The sequence below is a fragment of the Cyprinus carpio genome, chromosome A3, assembly GCF_018340385.1.
Source record: "Cyprinus carpio isolate SPL01 chromosome A3, ASM1834038v1, whole genome shotgun sequence".
In the NCBI taxonomy this organism is placed as follows: domain Eukaryota; kingdom Metazoa; phylum Chordata; class Actinopteri; order Cypriniformes; family Cyprinidae; genus Cyprinus; species Cyprinus carpio.
In genome coordinates, this window is record NC_056574.1 from 25,296,422 (window position 1) to 25,313,955 (window position 17,534).

The 17,534-nt window shown below is 37.3% G+C and overlaps 1 protein-coding gene across 1 annotated transcript in view; it reads right to left on the bottom strand.

Moving 5' to 3' along the window:
• The window catches only part of LOC109055817 (glutamate receptor ionotropic, NMDA 2A-like), a 123,660-nt gene extending 114,341 nt beyond the window's left edge, over positions 1–9,319 (bottom strand). Inside the window, exons 1-2 of the mRNA XM_042725861.1 lie at positions 8,410–9,319; positions 6,060–6,467 (exon numbers count right to left, since the gene is read on the bottom strand). Coding sequence (XP_042581795.1) covers positions 6,060–6,464 — 405 coding nt within the window. The 5' untranslated portion in view covers positions 6,465–6,467; positions 8,410–9,319. The remainder of the gene's footprint in view (positions 1–6,059; positions 6,468–8,409) is intronic.
• Between the last annotated feature and the right edge of the window lie 8,215 nt (positions 9,320–17,534).

Sequence of the window (17,534 nt, forward strand, 5' to 3'; positions counted from 1 at the left end):
TACAGTAAGGCTTCAGAAGACTTAATTAATAAATAAATAGATTTTTATATTTAAATAAATTATATAAATATAAATATAATGCAGTATTAATATGAACCACTTTTATGGAACTTTTGCATTTTTTAAACTTAAAAGCTCTGGTTTCCATTTATTGTAACTGCACAGAAAAGAGCAAGAATATAATTACTGAAAGTGTCAATTTTGTGTTCCACAGAAGAAAGACATTTTTTAAGGGGTGAGTATTTATAAGGGTATAAATTTATAAGGGTGAGTAAATGTTATTTTTGAATGAAGTGATTCAAATCAGAACTCATACCATGAAATGCATTTATAGTACACTGTAAGTATATAGTGTTCATACGCTGTGTAAAGCACTGTAACACTTTAAAGAAATCAAATTAACATTTTGTGCCCTTAACCGGGCCAAACAAGAACTCCGCAGCACCCAGAAAAACATCTGCCTCATGCCTCACCCTTCACAGCTGCACTGACCTGTTTTTAATTAATGAGCCAAGCTTCATAACACAGTGAATTCATTGTCATTTTCAAACCCGTCCTGTACTTCCAGCCTGCCTTACGTAAGATTACAGTTTGGCTGTTAAGGTCCCCTGTTAGCAAGTGGCCCAATGTGTGATTACACCCTCCAAAGGATTTGTGCTTACATAAGAGAGCATATAGCTGTGGGGTCAATCTCTCAGCTAGACCTTTGTTGTCTAATAAATGTCAGAGGCTTCATTTACCTCATAATTGATGGTAAATAATTTGCAGCATTTAACGAACGAAACAACAGACGACTAGCCTGTGACCCTAGATTGCTTTTGTGCAAACTACCTTGTCTTCATAACATCCTTCATTAATAGTGACATCAGCAAAGTCTGAACCGCAGCGTTTCCAGGGGTCAACACTCTTAAAAATAAAGGTGCTTCAAAAGGATCTTCAAGTGATGCCATAGAAAAAAACATTTTTGGTTCCACAAAGGACTATTCAATCAAAGATTCTTTAAAGAACAATCTCTTTCTTAGCTTTTCTCTTTCAAATGTGTCTGCAAAAATGATGATTATCATTTTTAATAACAATTTAGCTTTTAAACCACTGGTTGGACAGACAGTCCCACCCCGAATCTCATGCCATACGTTGAACCAATGTTGCTGCCCACAAATCACTTACTAACAGCTGTCTCTGCATCTTGCTGAGAAAAGAGGGAGTATTTTAATACTGATAAAAATATGAACCTTTAAGTAACACGTGCAGTATGCCATATCCCAGTGAATACATCTCTGTTTCTCAAATAGTATATTAGTTGAATTAATGAAGGCTGTTTTCAGAATCGTTCCAAATAACAACTGTTTATGCCTCCAGGAGGGAATAAATGGAAACATGGCATTAATCTATGAAACTGAAGATGACTGTTTTTCTATTCAATTCAATTCAGCCTAGTGATTTTATATGGTTTAATTTGCAACAAAACACCGCTTGGACTCATATTATCACCGAGCTGATGCCTGTTAGCATCAAAATTAGTTCTACAATTACTTTTAATGGCAAAAGAAGGATTAAATGCAAATTTTTAATGGGCTGTTAATCCACTATTCCTTGTATTTTCTGAACACTGACTTTACATGCAATGCAAACAGACCATAAACTGACTAGAATCACAAGCTCTGTAGAATTCAACCCAACCCAGAGATCTGTTCTTAGATCTAGAAATGAGCATGTGGAGCAGAAATGGAAAACATTTTTTTTTTTTTTTTTTAGAAAAACTGCGCTGTCTAAAGCTTTTCTGAATAAACGTGGTATCAGCCATCTTAACAGTGACAGACACTAACTCTCAGCAAAATGTTGTTGCTCAAAGGTTGTTCATTCATAGCTCAAGAGACATAATGGAGTTGAGTTCTCAATTAAGTTGCAAATGAGACGATTGTTGAGATCCTGTAAGAATAAAGAACTGTAATGTTGATGTGCATACAGTATCTCAGATCATTTGGTTTAGCAAGAATTTGAACATAAATGTTTGAGTTCATTTTGAAATCTTTTACTTTTGGTTAAAGACTTTGATATCTTGGCAAATATGAGCAAAATGGGTCTCATTCCCTAACCATGTGTAGGCACATATTTGTGTGTAAAACTACTTTTTGAACATTTGTTATAGAGAAACAGGCTCATATTTAAATGACTCTTTTATTCAGTTTTAAATAAACGGAATATACATCAATAGCTAAATTCTCAATTTGTTCTTCATATAGTTTCTCATTGCAATATAGGAGAAACAACTGAGATTTTACAGAGATTTTCCTGTGGGAAGGTGCTTCCTTTCATCATTACTTTCCAGCACCGTTGTGCAAAGCCTTATTGCCTTGGAAATAGCGGTTAGCTAATTGAATTCTTTTTCTTGCTCTCCTGTCCATTGGAGCCAGGCACACAAGAAACCACAACTATAATCAAGAGAGTGCCGTAACGCTTGTCCCACGGACATTTGCTGTAATCTGATGAGTTCCGCACCCTTTGTACAAGCCACCATCTCTGTAATGCTAGTAAAGAATGATAATAGGTAGCCATGTTTAACTTCTCAAAGGTAACAGCTAGAGACAACATACTGGACACTGAACATCTGTGTGAGTTTTAAGGCATCCCATCTACAACTGTGCCATTTCAGAAGGAAACAGATATGCATGTCCCTCAACACTAGTTACATCATTATACATCTCAGAAGAGGCTCAGGGGATCAGGACATTAGCATTTGAGGAGATATTTGCAATCTCTGCTGTGTTGCTTTACAATAGCGCAATTATTTTGTTCAGGAGGGTGGCTCAGAATCGTTTGAGATGAATACAACTGGGGCATTTCGTTGGACACACCTGCAAATTGTGTGCATGAGGCTAGATTAGCACTCGCTGAAATCACAAATAGAGCGAACAGTAAAGAACACAATGAGGATACACAAAAGCCTCTATTTAAGGGGACTGTTATTACTATGTTCTCACTAGTAGAATGGAAAAGCAATATGGCGGTCTTGAAAAAAGCTGTGACATCACAATGGCCTCATTGATGTTAATTAATAATTTAACTGAAAATCTCCACCCTGTGGAGGTTCCCTCATCTACAGCAACAACAGGTTATTAGTTGTAAGATGGCATCAAGTTAATTATGTTTCATAATTTGTATGTTCATAAATGCTCTCTTATTTTTGAACAGTAAACATTAGTGCTCTGCTTGTTCACAGCAGGTCTTTGTTAATGAATTTTCATATAAACAACATAAAGCACTCAAAGGATATGATTCACAGGACCCAGTTCAGAACTCAAAAGTATTATTAGGACTGTAGCAAAATGTTACAGTTAGGTTTGTTTAAACATTTCTTGGTTAACATCAAAAGGCTGGTTAGTATGGCCCAGTTGGCCCCTGCTGGTAGATACCATAACTACACCATGAATGTTCAAGAAACATTTCTTATTATTGTGTAGATTGCATCACAATTTACACAATAATAAGAAATGTTTCTTGAACACCAAATCAGCATATTAGAATGATTTCTGAAGGATCATGTGACACTGGAGACTGGAGTAATGATGCTGAAAATTGAATACTCTGTGTCAACTTGAAAACAGTAGGTTGTCTAGAGAATTACACCAAAGAGTCAGGTAAGATAAGCCAGGCAGTGAGAGAGTGACAGAAGTAAAACTTAACATACCTAATAATATTTCAGAATGACTCTTATCATCTGAAATTATAAGATAGGTCCCGGGCTGATTTTTCAGTCCATCCCTGCACCATGGTGTGCTCTTGCATGCATTACACACTTCTCCGGGTTGACGAGTCCCTCCTCCAAACTGACAGCACTTGAAGGCTATTGAGGGTTGTTTCTTAACCAAAAGAGAACATAATGATCTGCAGTCTCCCCAAACGCCAAGTCCATGAACATCTTAAGTGCTCTACATGCCTTAAATGAGGTCATAATAAGAATAATGGTATCTGCCCGGAACAGAAAAATTCACCAACATGTGAATGTCTGTGTCAAATATAATCATGGCAAAACATTCTACACTTCTTAAACCATTCTGGGTCTCCAAAGGACCTAACAGTGCCCCTTTTTTTTCTTATTGTAAAGAACATTTTAAAAATCTAAAAAACCTTTTTCCACTTTAAAAACCTTTTGTGGAATGGAAAGATTCCATGGATGTCAAAGGGTTTTCATGGAACTATAGATGCCAATGAAAAGCCTTTACTTTGATGAGTGTAGGATTGTTATTTGGGTCCCAGCTAAACATGCTTAAAGCATAAAATATCTGCACTGTTGATTTCAGACGTATTAAAGGAGTTCTTTAAAAGCCACAAGTAACTTGCAAAGTTTAAAACCCTTGTTTTAGTACAGTGGTTGACTGACAGATGAGGATGCATCAGGTCAGATTAGTGTTTATAAATGCAATGTGGTCACATTCATTTTTGACTACATCTGAAAATATGTTGAATCATATGAAAGGATCTTTATACCAGTGTCAAGATAGCAAGGACCTCAGTCTGAACCACAGTGTGCATATATTGAATCTACTGGGAATCTATTAGGGGTATATAAATGGATAAGCACTTCAGAATTCATATATCGACACTGGAAAGACAGATCACTGCATTTCTCTGTCAGTGATGGAGGAGAGAAAAAACTAAATTATCTAAATGGCCATCTCCGTTGTATGTTGCCTCTCTTGGCACCTGCGTATATTAAATGACAATCATGTGTCTTAAATCAGTTGCTTCAGGCTGAAGATACATGGGAAAGCAGCCTAAAAACATCAATAAGACAGTCAGTTGATCTTTGGCTGTAACTAGCCGAGAGCGTGCCCGCATTCAGTGGGAGGCAACACTTTAAATATAAAACAAAGGATCCCCTGACACATGCCAATGATCCCTGTGTTTATTGGGCTCAAATCCTGCTGCATGGGTACTAAATTAAGTAAGACCTGCCCAGCGGCCCAACATTAATTACCACATGTATGCTTTCTTGTCTCTTGAAGAATGAAAATGCCATGAGCTTCCATTCATTTCGCCTGGTCTCTCCTAACCAATAAATGCAAGAATCAAATCATATGACATGACACTAAAATGCAACATTTGGATAAAATTGCATATTTGAAGAGCTGTAGCATATAGGGATTTCATAATGCTGCCGTGACGTAGATGTATGTAAACCATACTACCATGTCACCGGTAGTATAAACTCAATCAACTCAAATATACAGTTTAAAATTTGTGCACATGATGTATTATTCAACAAAAGAAGATGCAAATATCCCTGTAAGTTAAAACAGTGCAGATATTTATCTCCTTAAGGATCAACACAGAGTGCTTTAGAATGACTTAATGTACCGCTGAAGAAAATCTCAGAAGAATAAGTTTTCTAAGCGTTGCTTCATTTGATACAGCGATATCCCGAGATGAAAAGCAAGTAAACATATTTAAATGCAGCAGCGAGAGTGCTCATGAGAAACAGAATTATTTTACAAACTCTATGCAAGTCTGCAACAAGATTTTATAGCGAGTGGGGATTCAGATGCGCAGTTAGTGGTAGGTAATGAAAATGGAACAAAGTCTAAAGAGTGCCAAATAATCACCTCTCTAAGTTTAATATCTTAAATTGTAACAAAAACTGATCTCAGATCTGATTTGGGGGGGGGGGGGGGTCGTTCATCCTTCTTGCTGTTCAAATGAGTATTGCATTATGACAGATGTGATTGAAATTATGATGGTTCAATATAAAGAGATATTTGTTATCAGGTTCAGTAAAGTGATTACTCCAGCTTTTTTGATGAAGCTTATGTCGTGAAATAACTCCATATAGTAATTTGTCAGGGAAACACTTAAGGCACGATTGCATGTTGCACTAATTACATTATTTTACATCATTGTCATTACCAAACCACATTAAGGTGCACATTTCTACCCACTGAACTCATTTTGTGATCTCAATAATATTTCAATCTCATCTTCCGCTCTAGATCTGGAGTTAACAAATCTGTAAAGCACTGTAGTATTCGATGTACCCAGCTCCAGGTGAGCTGATGACTGACCTTATCTGCCATGATCATGGATGAGCCGCCATGGATCCCCAGAATGGGTATCAACGTCTGAGAGGAAATAAAATCCAAAATCTGGGCGATGGCTTCCTGGTCCGTGCCGTCCCCAAACACCACCCCATGGATTTTAGTCCCAGACATGAGATCGCACACATGGGTAATGATGCTTTTGGGGTCTGTTTCATTCACCAGCAGGGTCACCACGTTGACGTCAATGGGATCATCTTTGCTCCACAGAGCCCGTATATCTCTATCAGAGATGTAGCGTGTTTGACCCAGGATCACGGCAATGTTCAGTATGGGCACTTTCTCTGCCGCATGTGAGATTTTGATTAGGGTAAGGAGAGCTGGAAGAGTCAGAAGAACCAACCTGGAAAACCCCATAGTGCTCGACTTCATTCCCTGCAGAGCAAAAACACAAAGATAATAGAGGCTGTTTGTGATATAATGCATTTAGAGGTTTACAAAATATACCATCTAATATACTTCAAGGAGTTTCTTCTTAAAGAGGAAACACATAATGACTCCAGATCTTCTGCAACATTGCTTAACAATTCTTTTAGTTCAGAACAATTGTGAGAAGCGCAGGATTTTATAATCTCATTTTGGAATTTAGGCAATGAATAGCTAGCAATGAGCAAATGATGAACATTATATGTGACACTAGATCTGAGCAGCAAGCAGGGCAGAAGAGAGTGGAGCTGACATCGTCACATGAAGAGTCTTGGACTGACTGAGCGCTCACAGGCCCTCCGCTACTGTGGCCAGCATGTATACGCAAACAGATGCATTGTAAAGCAAGGGATAAAACTGCAGAGAAACAGCATATGGCGCAGGGGCTTTTGGAGCCTGCAATTCTCATGAAGAACAATACATCATCACCATTATTAAAGACAAATGAATGAGCAAACTAGATTTTACACAGTTTCGGCTGATCAGAATTCAGTACAGCAAGCGAACATGAATGGTTGATTTGTTTCAATGCAGTTGAGCAGAGATTGGTGAAAATATCATGCTTTGTGTGATTGGATAGAGGCTTGTCTCTAAAGACTAAGACTCAAAGTTTTTTCCTCGATGCATTTTTGCAGATATGCATTTAGATTAGATGCTTATCTTTAGAGTGATTTAATAATTGTTACATATACACTGACATTTAAATATAGCAGAGCATGCTGGTTTTTTGTCTTTAAATCAATGGTTTAAGACACTACATGACATTTTGTCCAACGCAGACACTGTGTCATCATGTTTTTGAGTGGTTGCAAAAATCTGCAAATTTCACGCTCTGAAAGGACTGATAAATGAATAAATAAATGATGAACCATGTGACAAACTTTGGCTGGAGGCCATCTTTTGACAAGTACATTTTACATTTACATGATCTTTTATTTTAAAGAAATTAATTAGAGAATGGAGGGGGAGTGTATTTTATGAAGATTTTGCTGTTTGCGTGAATAAAACTGGCCTCATTTGTTATTTTAGGCAAATGCGATATCAGTGTTCTTACAACGTGACAGAGATCTTAACATGGGAAATATATTTAGAGGAATATTGCTTCTGATACCTCATTAATTTCCTCAAAACAACCATTATGCAAGTGCGCCCCCTATTGACGCGATAGGTTTTGCGGTCTCAGCTGGAACCTCAGTAAGCTGTACGACACTGTAATATTCAAATGAACAAAAAAAATACGCATCGGAACTTTACAACTGAAGCAACTAAGGAGGGCAATCATATCCATTTTGACAGAAAAAAAGGTAACATTTACAATCCCGCTGTTTAATGAAAAATAAAACCAGCGTTATGTTTTAACAAGAAAAGTAGGCTAGCCTGATGAAGTTGGATTAACAACTCGACCAAAATCCGCATTCATGTGTTACATCAAAGCAAGCACAGACAAGTCCTCTATCATTTGAAACCTTTACAAATGACACGGTTATGTTCCTTCTGCTTTTTTTGTTTTCATTTGGTCTCTTTCATTAGTAAATGTCCTCGTTTTAGCAAAAGCGAAGCACATTCCTGAGGGAAAATCTTCACATTTGCTTCTCACATGATCACGACACGAGTTTTTTTTTTTTTTTACATAACTCTATAAAACACAACTTACTGTTTAAAACCACTATATCCCTAACATTATAAAGTATCTTCTTTTAATGCCTCTGTTTTAAGACCGCGCATCCCTAAATGATGCAAGAAAAGCCGCGTTTTCTTGCATCAAATTATTTTATTTGAAACTGAATGGTTAGACTTAAATTATTCTATGTTATATAGCAAATCATAATGGGTCCAAGCGAATTTTAACAAAGGGAGACAGAAAGAAAAAAACACAATAATAGCTACTCACAGCATCCCTCTTCCACAAAGCTCCAAAGATGTTGAATGGGATGACATTGCAACAGTCCTCCTCTCACCAGCCAGGTTGGAAATATGGATCAATGGATAATTATTCCCACCGACGTATCCTTTAAATTCAACCACAGAACCATATGAATCAAATTAATCCAGGGGTTTGCATGTTTATGAATTATCCGTGACTCTTCCTCGATAAACAGATGCGCGAGACTCGCGCGCTGAGAAATGAATCCGCAAGAAACTGGGACTGAATCTGCGAGCAGGACCACAGGATAGTCTCACGGTCCTCTTTCCACACAGCCTCTCTGGATACCGTCAGTTACACATCCTTAAGGTGAAAATGAGAATTACACCCTGTTTCCGAGCGAGGAGAAACAGTTTTCAGTGCGACGTTTTTCAAATCTTGTGAGTCGGTCCTCGGTTTTAAACTCACGAGTCTTTAAATGTCATGCCAACTCTCACTTGACGTAACTTAGCCCACACATAATCGTAAAAGTTATACTAGACTTAATATTCATAAACTCGCTGGGTGTGGATTATTAATGCACCTCGGTTCGGTTTTGTGGAGCTACCTGTCGCAGCGTGGTTCTTCTGCTTTTTCAGTGATCTGAATCATTTCGGTGAGGAATTGCCTCTCGGTGACGTATGACAACAATTCCAGAGCCGAACTTCACTGCGCAAACCACTGAGCTCATCATTCCCATGCACAGTGAGCGCTGCTCGGACATCAGGGGCTCGTCCGCGCAGATGCTGCTCTCACACACGGTATTCTCATCTGACCGCTCATTACGTGCTCGATTTCGACGCGTTTTATTGCATTCGTTCACCACGTTCTTAGATGAGATGAGGGAACCTCGAGCGTTTCATCTCCGCTCGTTCATTCTGTAAATAAGCGTTCAGAGTGGCTCAATACGCACTTACGCATTTATCCTTACATTTGCGCGTCTAGTTGCATAAATCAAACAAATAATGTTAAATGTGAGGTAGAAAGAAAGAAATCACCCCAAAATTAAGTGACAATTCAGTGGTTGCATATTGGTTTTAACATAGATAGATAGATATATAGATATATAGATAGATTGTGATCTACTGTAGCCTACCATTACATTCATTTTCCATAAAATTACAACATACAGATGTTGTACTGTTAAGGCAAGCAAAACCCAGAAGTCTGTAAATGTAAAAAAATAAAAAAACTTCTAAATAAGATTATGAGGATGGAAGAAATAAATGATTCTTGACTATATTTCTCTATTGCTTTTTCCTAACAGCAGATGCTCCCTTCAAGAAATGCACTCAAACAGCACCATATGAGGATATGCTACCTCTCTATTTTAGCATCATAATCCCTTCTGAATAATTTCAGTAAATGTGACTTGCACTATATGGTGTATTTGATTCAAACCACACATTCAAAACACGGGCGTGAGTCATATGAAAGCTCTTTGTGTGATTTCACCAGGTTCTGTGGGAAGGATTCAAGCTCATGGATGATTCTCATAGTCAGAGTATTGCTACACCTCCAGCCCCCAGCTCCCATTATTCTACTGGACAGAAGGAAATGGTCATTTTCTCATTTTCTGCAGTTGCAGTGAACATGATTTACTCATTAGCAGACTACTCCAGCAGGCGCAGAACGAGCTGATGCTTTACTTATCGCAGGAAAACACTCTTCTCTTGCCTGTGAAGTTCTTGGCTGATATTGGTTTTTGACACATCTGCAAATGTTTCTATTTTAGCTCTGCATGTCACACTGGAAAAAAAAAAAAGAAACATCCCAAAATGTGAGTAAGCGCTTCTCCTATTTTGGTCTATCCATTCAATCATCATACAGGCCCTTTAGTTTCTGGACACTGTCTCCACCCTAACTCGTGTTTAGTCCAAAAAAAAAAAAAATTGTTCACGCTCAAACTGCAGTTCTCGGTTTTCCCTGAGGGGTTTGTATTTCAGCTTAATACTGTCTATTGTGGTGCTGGGTATAGAGTCATGCATGAATGCAGGGAAGCGGCACCATGTCTGTTTGAGAAGTAATGCAAAGTGAATGCCTGCAAAACAAAGAAAATGTGAGCAGTTACATCAAGACCGTGCAAACAAATATTAGGTAACAAAACTCAAATGAAGCCTGCTTGGAGAGATGCACAGCACTCTTCCTAACTTAACCCTCAAAACTCAAAAGGCGTCAATACTGAGAGGGACCACAACACTAAAAGGATAGTTCACCTAAAAATGAAAATTCTGTCATGTTCCAGAGCAACCCTCTGACTGTAAAATTGTGTGCGTGGTACTATGGTACACAGATAACATTTGCTCTTATCCTTCTAATCATTATATTGTCACCCTGTAAGGTAATCCCTATGTAACAGACATGTCAAGAGCCTGCAAAAACATCTCCAACCGCAGGGTGGCGCTTTATCTTCAAATGGGCCAATGTGAATGGGCTCTATGCACAGGACCTATACAATCTTTTGCCAGTGAACGATTAACATAAAATAATATTTATACATTTTATTGTTTGAATATAACACATTAAGTATACCACAGTAATATATTACATAATTTATTTAATGAAGAGTTCCATAAAGTTTAAACATCCGTGAGGGTGGTTTGTCCCGCTATTGCTGTCCCCGTGTCCCTGAGCACATTGTAAGCATAATTGTAATTGCCTATTTAAAAACCTCTTTTGTGGGTCTGGGCAATATGTGAGTAAATAGATTATTGACCTAAAAATAAGTACTTGCATGTCAATACATTACAACCATACATTTTTAAAGTAACCTTTAACAATTTAACTTGCATTGTTATTAAATTTTGTGGTGTGTATTTTCTGAAAACACATCCACTCTAGATTTGTGATTTTTGACAGAGAAAGAAAATAAATATTATTTATATTTATTTTTCTCTCTTGATGCACAGGTTGCATGCATTATATGCATCATAATTATTATTTTTTTTAAAAATGACATTGTCAGTCTCTGCAGCGCATCAATGAGTTCTTCCTCTTCAGTCTGTCTTCCACAGAGAGATCTGGCCTTACACAAAACACTTGAGATGGATTAATTTGGTTTTATTTGTACAGACTGTAATATACTGTAAAAGGTAAAGAGTAGTAAATTCAACAAGTAGTGTAACACCAAACTGATTCATAACAACATCCCATAAACCTTGAGTTTCCATAAACATTCCCTCGTATTTCTTATTCATAAAGACAGACAGCCCTTGAAACCACAGTCATAAGTCTAAACAACAATGGAAAAATAATAGAAAATATAAATGACTAATCAATGAATAAATCAATAAAATGAGTATATAAATGGCTATAATGATTAAATGGAATAATAAAATAATTAAATGATAAATGATTATAAATGAATGAATGAAGAATAAATTAATATAAAAAAGTAAAACACAACACAAATGTATGATTGCTCTCTTGCAAGATTAGTTTCATTCTCTTCGTAGATCACGTTGCATTTACTCTTTGGTACTTTCCCTAAAGGATTAGTTCCTGTAACTCTACTACAACATGTAAGATTAGTTGGTATGTCCCTAACTGTTGCTACCTGGCCAAACAGTCTTTTTGTCACTTTGATCTTTCTCCATTCCTCGTCTTGTAGCAGAGTTGAGCTGTCATTAAAAGGAGCTGCTGCCACAGCCACCACAGCCATGATGGTTGATGTGTTGGGTTCTTGATGCGGCCACCAGTCCACTCCAGTGGTGCTGTGTGGGAACTGTGCCACGTAACAGTTCCCTAACCCATATTCCTTTACTGTATGGTTGGTAAGTTTCCACCGCATGTTCATAGCGTGTGGATGAGGAGGGCTGGGATGGTCCATCCAGGAATCAGATAAGCTTGCTATATAATCGTTTGCTGTTTCTCGTACTCGTCTCGGTCCCAAAGCATGGATGACTGACGCAGTACCATTCATCACAGGCTCAGGATCACTGCCTTTTCTTGTAATAAGTGGTGAAACAATCCATAATGACAGAACAATCAGTACACATGTCGTAGCTCTCAGTCCCATAGTCTCATGCCACACTGTAAAAATGAATCATGGGTCTTGTAATTTTCATTAAAAAAAAATAAGGTGATAATTAAAAAATGTGTATATTTTATTAAGAAATTGCGGTTCAGTTTTGTACTAAAATATTGAGAACTTTTCACAAATAAAACCAATGTGTTTACCTCATTTTTTTAAAAGGAAACTCAAGCACACTGTAAAAAAGAAAAACCTCCCCAACTTAATATTTTCTAGTGACTGGTCATATATACATTTTCAAAAATTCAATTCTCAATTCAATTCAATTTCTAAATTCTATTCACACAAATTCAGTTAGGCCTATTGAAAAATTTAGATGTGATCAGTCAATAGAGTTGGAGAGAGGCCTGAATTTTTTTTACAGTGCAGTTTTAAGGCTTGAATTGAGGAACAGATTAAACTGAAGAAAAAGGCTACCTATTTATTTTAAGAGAATTCGCTCAATTTTGTAGTTTTATTTTGGCGGTGATTGTTAGTTCCAGCTTTGCATATGACTGGATATGGACAGTAAATATTGAAATTCAGTGCTACTTTTTGTGTTTTTGAGTAAAGGGAAACATTTATTATTGTTTAATGTTCAGTTATGTTTGTTGTTTTTGTCTGTAATGTTGAAGTTTCTATTGTTACCATTATACATAAGAGTACAGCTTATGTTTATGGATGACTACATGTACTACCACTATGAGGCATGATGCTTTGTTCAATCAGCCGTAACTTTGCTAATGCTAGTGCAGTAAATGCTTTACAAATGCTTGCTGTATTGAGTCTTTTAATTGTACAAAATTACAAACAAAAGTCAAATACAAACAGGCCTTACTCATCACAGACTTTTGAGAATCATCTCAAGCACATTCCACTGATAATAAATTCATTGTGTCATAGATTAAATAATTTAGGAGATTTTACATTACTTATTCAGGTAGATTCCATTTAAAAAGTCAAGCCTTAAAAACTACTCAAAAATATTATATTTAATCTTGTTACCAAATTTTTTTTGTCAGTAGATAGCTCTTACCATTTTTTACAGTGCATGATCATCTCTGTTGCTCCATTTTGCTCTCTTTGGCACAAACTGATCTGGTCATTCAAATTGTCCAGCCAATGTCGCTGCGTATTCAGCTCCCATACACTGAATGTGCCCGTCTTTCCCATAAGAAATTAATATGTCCCCCCTCATGTCAAATAAAGTATGCATAACAATGGAAAGTTACCAGGCCTCAGATAAGAGCCATGTGAACCTTGATATTCACATTGAAAACAGGAGGATTGAAGGATCCAAGGATCTTCATTTCTTAAAAGAAACCTATGAGTAAGAAAATTTGCTCTGCTTGCTGTGGAGTTAACCATTTTTTAGGATAAAAAATTAATAGGAGGCAAAAGACATCACAATTTGTTATTGGGCAGTTAAACACATAAATGTTTTACCAGTATATGGAATATTTTTAAAAACAGCTAAATGTTCATACATGTTTAATATTTAAGGTTATAGATTACATAGTTGTAGTATGTTCTCTAGGGTCAAATAAAGATTTTAAAACTTGCACTGTAGCAAAAGCTCTCAAGGAGTTTGCAGGCCGTCCTGTTTAGATATGCGATACACCAGCATCAATGCTAAAAGAGAAAACTAAATCATATCATTTCTAAGCAGTTATGTGCTTCTGATTGGTTAAGGTGAAGATAGACTTTTAAAATATCCACACAAGGACATCGGCCTATATTTCACAACATTTAAATGCGACAGTAGCAGTTCCCCTTTGAACACAAAATGGCCCAAACATTTCACAGGTCAACATCTCTACACAACTTGTCTTCTTAGTATGGTCAGTACAACCATGCCCGTATAACCAGCTATGAGGTCACCAGACCTTGGTCAATTCTGCATGTGTTATTTAGTTTATACCGTTTGCAAGTATGTTTAGAGTCCGTGGAATTAAAACAATCGCTTCGAAACGCTGGGGAGTGAACGAGGCTTGAGAGAGCTGTGAGAGATCTGTTATTATAATTGCATAATTCTTATCCTCACCCCAGACCTCACTAATTTTCAAACCCTGGTTACGGCCATGAGTACACCTTTCACAGGAGCCAGGTGTAAACCTAACAGGAGCAATCTTCTCCTCTTCCAAAACCACACACACATACACAAGGTTGAAGCGTCTACGTCAACTCAGATAACATTTTCAAAACAGTGATAACACATACTTTCTCACAGTCAGGCAAATTTTCACAGGACAATGTTGTGAAACAGTAAGGTGCTGGTCAGATTAAATAATGACCATAGACGATCCAAGATTTGATTTGTCTGATGGACAAATGAAGTAAGAACAGATCGGCAAAGTCAGAATTGGAGCTCTCACTCTGTATAATGGAGAGATATAAAAAAGTAAAAAAACTTGTAAGATCAGATAAATGGAAAAAGGTAGGAGGGATCGATTCTCTAATGAACCAGCTGCAGAAAGCTGATGTTTTGAATAGAAACACTAAATATTCATCAGAGGTATGGTCCCAGCTTGCCATAGATTTATTTAATGATGACACACCAAAAAAACGTCACTGGTTATGGATGATCTGGATGAAAAAACAAAAAGACCTAAGAGAAAGAGTACATCTGGCTATAGAAGAAGGTGTGGGATTGGGATCCCCTCAAAATGGGACAGAAGAAATGGAGCAAGGATATCAAGGTAAAATAATTAAATCACAATACTAAAAGAAATAAAAAGTTTTTACAGTGCATGGGCTTAGTATTTATTTATTGAAATATTTAGTACTGTTTGTTTAAGACAAGAAAAGTATTAAATGGAAGGGAAACTAAATCTAAATCTCATCAGCCTCTCTTCACAATATGTCAGTCTTTAAGAATTAGATATTTTTAAGAACAGCGATATGTTCATACATATTTAATATTTAAGGTTATCTCAATCAGAGGTTGTTTTTTGTTTTTTTTTGCTGAGCAAAAGACCAAACATAGACAGTTAGACACTATCCTGTTTCTCAGAAAATAAGTTGTTTGAGGAATAGGTGACAGTACATGAGAGAAAAAAAATCATAAAGGTTGAAGTTGGATCATGTAGCCTATATAACGCTCCTGTAACGTCTGGGGTCAAACGGACTCCAAAGCAACTTTGACATTTCTGGGCTGCGTTTTTTCAATATCAATTGATCTTAGTGCTTAAGATCCACTTCTCCAGTGCAGAAAAGTTAGTTTTAGGTTTGATATTCGCTGCATGTTCGCTTAGGCTGCTTTAGGGAATGTACAGTACAAAACGAAGTCCAATAATTCATTGAGATGAATGTTAACAGGGCTATAGTAAATGATTAGTGGGCAAACTGACTGAATATATTTCGCCAGTGTTTCACTTTAGACAATACTGTAGCCTATATGAAGGGCAAACTCTCACCTCAGTCTTGTATCTTTGAATTTGTACTACAACCTTTGGAACATGAAAAGAAAAACTTTTTTCATCAAAATATTTGTGTCCTGTACAGACAGTAAGGAAGTATTGTCTAAGGCTAGATATTGGCCAAATATATTCAGTCAGTTTGCCCACTAGGCCTTTACTAGTTAACCGTAAGGGGTCCTATTATGGTCTTTTACAAAATCTTGATTTGTTTTGGGGGTCCATTTGTCCATTATTTATTTCTAAAGATACACGACAATGTATAAAGGGCTCCATTACCTTCTATGTTACATTATGGCCCCGTAGAAACAGTTTTTGTAAAAATAGGCTAACGATTGCGTCATAACCACTCGACTCTCTGTCGCACAGTAGAGAAATTACCGTACAGACAGGCAGGAAAAGCTCGCAGGCAATCGGGGAGACGTCAAGAGATATGGCGTACTGGCGTTACATTTTAAAATACTATACAAAATAATTAATCAGAATACTTACTCCTGCTCACTCAGGCCAAAGAACTCCCCGCTCAAGCTCGCCGTCTCTGCAAGATTAACGATGGCCGTTGCACGCACAGCTACTAGAAGATTTACATCTGTCAGACAGGTTGCTGCCGTCATCAAGCTTAGTTTGAGTCTGCGCGTCAGAAACGGAAGTGCTAAAAATCGCTAAAAATGGGCTTCACTTGTCTCAATTGAGTTCCAATGGGGTCGCTGTGTCCATTTCTTTTACTGTCTATGCTCTCCTGTATTAAATGAAGGCCCGCCTTCTGAAATACGAAATGTGCTGTGATTGGTTAGCTGGGCCAGTGTGTGCTGTGATTGGTTAGCTGGGCCAGCGTGTGCTGTGATTGGTTAGCTGGGCCAGTGTGTGTTGTGATTGATTGGCAGTACTCGACGTCTGGTCGGGAAATGTCATGCCTCTTACCATAGCCTCCTGCTGTGAGCTTCAGTGTAAATATTGCGTCAAAATCAAATTCATTTGAGCGTGATTTAAACCCGGATGATTTTAACAACTTTAAGTTTATATGCCTTGGGAAGGGCGTCTCTCACATAGTGTTATAACACTCATTGCCTTCTCTAGTGCAGCTCGACCAGGTCTCGTCCCATTCGTCGATATTTATGATATCACAAATCCCGGAAAATATGCGTTGTACGAGTCGTTCGTTTTTAATTTTTTACATTTTTAAATTTTTAAAAAGTGATTTCTGTTAAATAAAATATCTCTTTTTGAAGTGGACTTTGAGCTTTGTAACTTTGCAGATATTTTTTATGCTCAAACAGCAACATTACAGACTAACTAAAGTTGAAAAAGTGAAAAAGCCCTTCTCCGTTTTGGTGTGACAGCTGACAAGACTCGCAATGCGAATAAAGTCGTAGTTTTTGATATTTTTGGACCAAAATGTATTTTCGATGCTTCAATAAATTCTAACGGACCCTCTGATGTCACATGGACTACTTTGAAGATGTTTTTATTACCTTTCCGGACGTGGACAGTATACCGTACATACATTCTCAATGGGGGGACAGAAAGCTCTCGGACTAAATCTAAAATATCTTAAACTGTGTTCCGAAGATGAACGGAGGTCTCACGGGTTTGGAACAACATGAGGGTGAGTCATTAATGACATAATTCACACATCTGTCTGTGTACTTGCATTAAGAAACCAAACAAGAGAGGAGTAAGTTTGT